The following is an 8,236-nucleotide window of genomic DNA, read 5'->3' as shown; positions in this document are numbered from 1 at the left end:
TACACCCCCCGCTAGCCCCCTCACGCAGTAAAACACATCCAGCCCTCAACCCCCACCCCTACCCACAAAATCCCCCACCCACCTGTTTGGCCACGTACACCTCGAACACCGCTAGGGCGGTGGGCGGCAGCGGGATGCCCACCTGGCGGCCGGGAGGCAGCAGCAGCAGCAGCAGCAGCCGCAGCCGCAGCAGTGGCGTAGTAATGATAGGTTCAAAACGTTCGCGGGAAAGCAGCAGCCGCGGCAACAACCTTCACTGCAAACCCCCCGCCTGTCAGCTGTGCGCACCTCTACCCCAACCCTGACCCGCACTGCCGCTCTGCCCAATCCTCCGCTCGAGTCCCCAGCCTGCTACAGTCCCACCCCCACTCCAACTCCCATTCCCGGCCCCGCCCCGCCCCGCCCTGACCTCCGCCCCACCGTCCGCCCTGACCTCCACCACTCCCCGCCCCCCTCGCCACCCACCAGCCTCAGCGTCTCATTGAAGTGCACATACAGCAGTGCGCTGCTCGAGGTGTACAGGGAGGCGCCGGCGGCTGCGGGGCCGCCCGCCGCGTCCTCCAGCGTCGGCTCCACATGCCGCGACGCCGCGCCCACCATCACGCCTGCAAGGCGCAGCAGGCGTCACAACAGCAGTGCAGGAAGTGGTTACGTGTTTATCCTGACCTGGCTTGCATTGTGACCTCTATGTTGCTGACTCTCCATACTTAGTTCCCAACCCCAAAACCCAAACCCAGACCGAAGCCAAAACCCAACCCAAACCCGACCCAACCTCCCTCTCACCCGGCGCCGCCTCCATGGGCTGGAAGCCGTCGTACAGCACCACCCGCACGCGGTACACGCCGCGCTTGGTGAAGGGGCCGGCGGCGCCCAGGCGCACCTCCAGCACGTGCGTGTCGGGGGCCAGACCCACCGGGGGGCGGCCCGGACCGGCCTGGGGTGGGGACAGGGGGGAAAGGGGCCAGGGGTTCGGGGGGTTCCAGGCAAGGCTTGTTCGAGGGTTGTGATACTTCGGAGGGCGGGGTCGGAGAGCAGAGGAGAGGCGGGTGGGGCGAGAAGGGCTCGCAGGATAGAGTTAAGAGAGTGAAAGCAGGTGGGGTCGCTTATGTAAGGCAGCAACGGCGCCGAAAGACACTGGGCCCGGCAATGGCATCAAGCGCCAGCCGCCGGTCGCGCCCATCGAGAGCCCTTGGTCAACCCCAACACCAGTTCCCTCGCTTGCGCCCTCTCGTGTGTCACCTCAGTCAACCCACCTGCGAATCCAGTCGCTCGGAGGGCTCGTCGCCGTCCTGCCCCGGGAAGGCCGGCCCGCCCTCGTCGTCCTCCTCGCGATCCAGAGCTGGGCCGGACTGTGGGCATGACAACACGGCAGGAGGCATGTTGGTTCTTGCTTGCCGCACTTGTCGGGGCTAAACGGATTATGTGTGAGTCGCACGTCGCACGGCACCCGTGCCGACAGCCCCTGCCGGCGGTATGCCAGGGTTTCGGGAGATTGCGCGAGCAATAATGGGGACTGAAGGTAGCAGTCACACTGAATGCAACTCACGTTCTCTACCGGCACAGCATCACGCCACTCGTTGAAGTCCGCGTCATCGTTGTCATGGATGTGTCCAGACGGCTCACGCCGAGCCGGCGGCGCCGCCGCCGACTGATGCGCCGCCGCCGCAGCTGCCGCCGCCTCTGCCGCCTGCTGCGCCGCTGTGGCCGCTGCAGCCGACGCCTGCGCCTCCGCTGCCGCCGCGACCGTCTGCTGCTGCTTGGCGTCACCTGTGCAGCACATCACTCAGCACGTCACAGAACGCCATGCCACACGGTCCAGCACACCTCGGACCTTCTCCCCCCTCCCAACCAGCAACTGCTCCTTCCCAGTTTGCAGGCATTCATTCAGTATTTGGCTCGAACAACAAACTCTCCCCATACCCAGCTACAGCACCCAGCAGACCCCACGTCCCCAACCCACCTCCGTCCACCCACCCCACGCGTCGGTTGTTTTGGTTCAGTTTGGGCTGGTATTTACAACCCACCCCACGCCACACCCTCCTCACCCCGTATCTGATTGAGCAGTGCTCGTATCTGCTCCAGCTCCGCCGCGGTGCGGGCGCGATCGATCTCCATCCGTAGCAGTGCCATCTCCTTGGCATGCGCGGCGTGGGCGCCTCGCATCTCCGGGTCAGCAGCCACCTCGGGAGGCAGGGCTACAGAGAGCAGCGCACGTGTTCGTATCGCATTGTTAAAGAGTCAAGTGGGGCTTGTGGACGTTTCATGTGTGCGTGTGAGGCCTGCTGCTGCGGCCACCCATCCATGCATGCGTGCCGCCGGCGGGTGGTGTCCTCACCCGGAAACCTTATGCATCTCCCCATCTTGATGCTTACTGGGTGAAACAAACACCCCTCCCAAACACCACTACACAGAAGGAGCCACACACATCCCCCGCCACACACAAGGAGGCACACTGCCAGGCGGAACCAGGTGCTAGCGGAGTACGGTGCCCGTACCCACATGCGAGGATGGGGTCCGGCGGCTGCGCTGGCGCTGGCGGTGGCGGCGGCGGCTGCGGTGGCGGCGGCGGCGCGGCGTACATGGGCACTGGCATGTACGGCGGCATGTACGGCGGCGGCATCATCATGTGTTGTTGGTGCTGTTGTTGCATGACTTGTTGCTCCACAGCAGCTTGCAGCGCCTGCGGATTGCAAGTTGGGGCAGAAGCATTGTGTCAAGGACCAAGGCAGGCGATGGGTGGAGTGAAGCTGGTGCACATACACATGTCACTTCACACACACACACACACACACACACACACACACACACACACACACACACACACACACACACACACACACACACACACACACACACACACACACACACACACACACACACACACACACACACACACACACACACACACGCGCGCGCGCGCGCGTTTCATCGTGTTTCCTTCCCGCTCGCTAACATTTGTGTCGCGTGCATAGCGCCGAAGCCGTTCCCTTGTGCTTTCACACCAACACACGCAACAGTACAATACGCGTGCAACTGTGCACCTCGCAGCTCCACTCGCCTTGACCTGCTCCCTCAGCTCGGACACGTATGCGGGCGCGTCGCCGCCCGTCCCGTCCGGCGGTGTCAGCGGAGGCGACAGGCCGCCGAGGGAGGTGCCCCGAGACAAGCCGCTGGTGTTGCGGAGCAGCTGCGTGTGCGTGATTATGTGTTGGGCAAGCAGAAGGTGCATGAATCGACATTGCATGTGTGTAAGTGTGTGTTTGTACATGAGGTTTGCAAGAGACTAGGCCCGGGTGGGTGCGGAGGGCGACACGTGGGGCAGTTGGCCAGGAGTAAGTGATGGGCGGCATCCGGGCCGTATGAATATGGCTTTTGCGCACAGTCGCCCTCAACTCAATTGCAACTTCCTGCCACCCACACACCCACCCACACACCCACACCCACACCCACACCCACACACCCACACCCACCCACACACACACAGCACACACAGCACACGTTTGCCTGTGCCTGTTCCTTCCAGCATACCCACTCAACCCACCCAAGCCCATCTGGCGACGTTCCCGACCCCACCATACAACGACGCAAGCCCACTTGGCTTGGTTTGGTTTCGTTATGGGCTGGCATTTACAACTCACCCCGCCCCGCCCCGCCCCACCCCGCCGCACCTGCACGTCTCGTGCGCTGACGGTGCTGCTGGCGGCACTGCGCAGACCCGCCCTCGAGCCCGTGCCGCCGCCCGCGTTACTGGCGTGTGTGCCGTTGCCTGTCCTGGCGCTCTCGCCCGACTCAGCCGACTGTGGACTGCCGGGCCTGTGGTGTGTTTCGGGAAAGCGCGTGGGTACAGACTGGGTGCACATGCGTACAAAAGTGAGGGCAAGGCCGGCCCGTTCTGTACCCATGCTCCGCCTGCGCTCGCGCACCAACCCCAACGCTCCTCCCGTCCCCGCCCGCCCGCCCGCCGCGCCCGCCCCCACCCGCTATCCGTAGCGCACAACAAAGTCCACCCAGCCCCACCACCGCCAACTCCAGGCTCCACCTGTGCGCGGCGGACGAGCGGCCCGACCTCGTCGTGCCGCCCAGACCCGGCCCGCCCGAGGCGGCGGTGCCGGTCCGCGGCAGCAGAGTGGTGGAGAAAGTGACCTGCTGCGGCGAATGGGGCGGCAGGCATTGGTGGGTGGGTACAGCTAGGCAGGCGGGCGGGCGGGGGGGGGGGGAGGGCAGCAGTAGGCACCAGCTCGCCATGCGGCGCACGAGGTGTGCATGCGGCGGCATGTGCAGTTGCTTCGTCGACTACACACGACCACGACACATCATACACCCGCAGCGCCAACACAACTCAACTGACAAGTAGCGTTTCCAAATTCCACTCACCCTAGGTGCGATGGACTGCTGGTCGGCACCCCCACCACCGCCTGCTGTGAGTGCAGTCGCTCGCGAGCTGCCGCTGCCGCCCGTGTCATGCAGACCCCGTGGCGTGGCGTGTATCGTGTGGTGCTGCCGCCCCCCTGTCCCCGCACCGAATTCCCCCTCCTTCCCACCCTCCCCCTCCCCCTCCATGTGCTGCTGCTGGCTCATGCGGCCGAGGTTGCGCTGCGTCAGCGCGGCTGTAGCGCCCGAGCCGGCGGAGCCGGCAGTAGCAGGCGGCTGCATGGGCGGCTGTAGCAGCTGCTGGTGCTGCTGCAGGTGCTGCAGCTGCGCCTGCTTCATGGCCTGCTGCTGCAGCTGACTGATGCGTTGCTGCCGCCGCTCCACGGCTGTAGCCTCCAGCTGGGACTGGTACATCTCGCTGCCCACCTGCCGCGCCGTCGCCAGAGACTTGCCCTGTGCGGGTTTGACACGTGCGACAAGGTGCGGTGGGGGGTCCGATATGTACGGTATGGGAGGATGTGGCTCAGGCGGGCGACCGTGTGGGTGGGACAGTAGTGCCTGAGCCCAAGGTTGTGCCCGGGAGTAGGTCGCGGTGGTCAGGGGGCAGCGTTGATGTGCGGGCACGAGGCAGGGTGGGTGCCAGGTAGCGTGGTGTGCGCCTGGTGAACGTGGGCGGCCCAGGCCCCCTCTTCCCTGCGGCTTCCCACCGAATCCGCTGTCCCATGGGGCCCCGCCGTAACCCCAACAGCGCCCGTGCCCGCTGTTTGGTATGCGGCAGCCCACACGCCCCCGCCGCCATCCCCACCCACCCACCTCCCGCAACGCCGACAGTGCCGCCTCCGCCGCCATATGCTCCTCCTGTGTGTGTGCGTGATTCAGGTGGCGGGCGCGACAGCTTGACAGCTTGACACTGTGACAAACGCCACACACCAGTCCTCATTTGCCTCAATTTTCACTCGCTCCTTGTCGACGTGCAACACAGCCACAAACCTCCAGCCCGCCATCCCACTACCTCCCACCGCCCTTCATCCAGCCCAGCGCACACGCGCTTTTGTCCTTGTGCCCTTTAACCATCTTCAAACTCCCCTGCCCCCACCCCACCCCTCCACCCCTAAACACACACACGCACGCAGACACACACACGCGCCGTTTTGTTGTTTTGTCACACACACACACACACACACACACACACACACACACACACACACACACACACACACACACACACACACACACACACACACACACACACACACACATGCACACACATCCACACACACCTGCAGCTGGTTGATGAGCGCCGCCCGCGCCGCCGCCCGGTCCTCCCGGGACGCGTCCGAGCTGGTCGGCCGCCACAGCGGCGGACTGAGCGAGTGTGCGCCCGCCGTAACCACAGGCTCCCCCTCACCACCGCCGCCACCACCACCAGCACCGCCACCAGCGCCTCCCTCGCCACCGTCCGTGCCACCGGACATGCCGCTACGCGCCGTGCCGCCGGCCCCCAACCCGCCGCCGCCGCTTGCACCGCCACCGGTACGACTGCGCTCGTACGCAACGGCGGCGGTGGTGCTGGCTGTGCCGTACAGCGATTGCTGCTGTACAATCTGCTGTCGCTCGTGCGTCAGCTGCCGTACCTTCTCCTTGTGGGCTGCGAGGAGCGCCGCCAGCCGCTCTGCGGGCATGTGGTGGGTGTTTGGAGAGGGGTGTGGTTTCAAGTGTGGAACTCGTGCGGGTGTCCAGGAGCTGCGGGCCGTGCCGACGGCGGGATAGGTTGGGCAAGCAAAGAGGCCCTCGGTGCGGACCCGCTCACCTTCTTTAATCTGCTGTGGTGTGAGTGGGGTGGGGGCTTTGGGAGGCAGTGGGGCAGCTCGCGCGGGAGGCAGTGGAGCAGCTGTCGGGGCGGGAGGGGTCACCGAAGCACGGCTGTCCCCCTCAGACTTCTCCTCCTCGTCATCGTCCTCCTCCTCCTCCTCCTCCTCGTCTTCATCATCATCCTCATCTTCATCATCGTCGTCATCGTCATCGTCCTCCTCCTCGTCCTCCTCTTCATCGTCCTCCTCCTCCTCGTCGTCCTCCTCTTCCGACTCCTCCTCTGGCGTAGGTGGCTTAACTGGTTTAGATTGCTGAAGATTCTTGGGCGCCATTCCTACCACAGCGAAGCCCCAGTCCAAGCAGTTTTCGGTTTCTCAACACTTGCCGATATACCCTTTAACATTTAGTTCAATTGCAGCATCTCATGCATTCCATGGCAGATAAATGCATGTCGGTAGAGAAGGTGCAATAGAATAAAAGAACGAATGGCGACATGTCCCGTTCAAACAGTCAGTGTTATTAACAAGGTCAGCAAGAGAACGTCATTTTCAAGCGATGCACGTTTAAGGCCGCAGTAAGGGTTGGCAACTGCCGCGGCCCATCGCTGGCACGGCGCGTGCCAGGCCCATCGGGCACTGGTGCGTTTCCGCAGGCAACGGATGATGCAGTCCACATATAGGGCAGTGGATCAAACTTGCCCTGCATGAACAACGGATTATCTGCTGTATGGCCATGCTTGCACGACAACAAGCGACTTTGGGAGTTGGGGAGGGACTGTGGATGGTGCGTTGGTGGCCTACAGTATGTGTATACGGTATGACCTAGGACCATTACCAGGTACTGAGTTGGCAGACTTGTCGGCATAAGAACAGGTTGCATGGCAGGGGCTGGGTGGATAGAGATATCGGTGCTGGCCATACGGTTCTCCACATTCCCTGCCATAAGGCGTCATGACGCCCTACGCTGGTCGCGCGCAACTCCCCCACTCGCCATCCACACAGAAGTTGAATGCTGTTACGCCTCGTGAGCACGACGCTCACGTTGGTACAGACAGGAGAGACAAGGGCAGTCCAGAACGGTACTGTGCACACTCAACATGATCATCACCTCCCCTGGCACCCACGAGGGCACGCGCCGCGTGCGTTACGCTGTGCAGTGAGCACACAGCCTTGGTGCGGCAACACACAAACAGCACTGGCCCGACCAACCCCACACCCCAAGTTTGCTGACCGGTTGTGCTCAGTGCTGTCCATGCCCCTTGCCCACCCTCGGCATCAAGACCCTCGTCTCCGCTCCGCTTCAGTGGCCCTCACCCCATGCGACCTGCTGTCCAGCCATCCCCTCCCGTATCCCGTGTCAAGGTGGTGTTGAGAAACACCGAGTTTTGTTTAGAGGGTTGAAGACAAGGTCCAGCCTCTGAGCGCGCTTAGCCCGAGGTGAACTTGGTCACGGCCTTGGTGCCCTCCGACACCGCATGCTTGGCCAGCTCGCCGGGCAGCACCAGGCGCACGGCGGTCTGGATCTCGCGGGAGGTCACGGTGGGCTTCTTGTTGTAGCGGCTCAGCTTGGAGGCCTCGGTGGCCACCTTCTCAAAGATGTCGTTGATGAAGCTGTTCATGATGGACATGGCCTTGCTGCTGATGCCGGTGTCGGGGTGCACCTGCTTGAGCACCTTGTAGATGTACAGCTTGTAGGTCTCCACAGCGCTCTTCTTCTTCTTCTTGTCCTTCTTCTCGCCCTCGCCCTTGGGCTCCTTGGCAGCCTTCTTGGAGGGCTCCTTCTTGGCCTTCTTGGCGGCCTTCTCGGCCTTGGGCTTGGCCTCAGCCTTAGCAGGGGCCTCGGCGCCGGCCTCGGCGGTCGCGGGCTTCTCGTCCTTCTTGGGGGCCATTTTGATAGAGTTATTGACAAGCGGTAATGGGCAAGAGATTCTGGGTAGCTGAATAACTGTAAGAGGAAAGCGTGCTATTTATTGCTGGAGTCGGCATCGGGGTGGCCAGGGTGAGGCGAGCGGTTGTTTGACCAACCGACACTTCGCGTTGACCGCTTGACCAGG

At 63.3% G+C, this 8,236-nt stretch overlaps 2 protein-coding genes across 2 annotated transcripts in view; both read right to left on the bottom strand.

The window, feature by feature from the left end:
• CHLRE_06g264850v5 (uncharacterized protein) overlaps positions 1 to 7,010 on the bottom strand; it is a 16,682-nt gene extending 9,672 nt beyond the window's left edge. The window contains exons 1-14 of the mRNA XM_043062846.1: positions 6,182 to 7,010; positions 5,652 to 6,043; positions 5,185 to 5,229; positions 4,375 to 4,824; positions 4,040 to 4,143; positions 3,669 to 3,813; positions 3,059 to 3,187; positions 2,500 to 2,680; positions 2,046 to 2,195; positions 1,547 to 1,767; positions 1,254 to 1,349; positions 784 to 934; positions 466 to 605; positions 83 to 142 (exon numbers count right to left, since the gene is read on the bottom strand). Coding sequence (XP_042923552.1) covers positions 83 to 142; positions 466 to 605; positions 784 to 934; positions 1,254 to 1,349; positions 1,547 to 1,767; positions 2,046 to 2,195; positions 2,500 to 2,680; positions 3,059 to 3,187; positions 3,669 to 3,813; positions 4,040 to 4,143; positions 4,375 to 4,824; positions 5,185 to 5,229; positions 5,652 to 6,043; positions 6,182 to 6,515 — 2,598 coding nt within the window. The 5' untranslated portion in view covers positions 6,516 to 7,010. The remainder of the gene's footprint in view (positions 1 to 82; positions 143 to 465; positions 606 to 783; positions 935 to 1,253; positions 1,350 to 1,546; positions 1,768 to 2,045; positions 2,196 to 2,499; positions 2,681 to 3,058; positions 3,188 to 3,668; positions 3,814 to 4,039; positions 4,144 to 4,374; positions 4,825 to 5,184; positions 5,230 to 5,651; positions 6,044 to 6,181) is intronic.
• Positions 7,011 to 7,078: 68 nt separating this feature from the next.
• On the bottom strand, positions 7,079 to 8,120 carry CHLRE_06g264800v5 (uncharacterized protein). Its single transcript, XM_001696504.2, has one exon. It carries the CDS (start codon positions 8,069 to 8,071, stop codon positions 7,610 to 7,612), a length of 462 nt encoding a protein of 153 aa, XP_001696556.1. The 5' UTR covers positions 8,072 to 8,120; the 3' UTR covers positions 7,079 to 7,609.
• Positions 8,121 to 8,236: the final 116 nt, after the last annotated feature.

The sequence above is a fragment of the Chlamydomonas reinhardtii genome, chromosome 6 (genome assembly GCF_000002595.2).
Source record: "Chlamydomonas reinhardtii strain CC-503 cw92 mt+ chromosome 6, whole genome shotgun sequence".
NCBI lineage: Eukaryota > Viridiplantae > Chlorophyta > Chlorophyceae > Chlamydomonadales > Chlamydomonadaceae > Chlamydomonas > Chlamydomonas reinhardtii.
The sequence above is the reverse complement of the archived record's forward strand: the minus strand, read 5'-3'. Positions and strand labels throughout refer to the sequence as shown.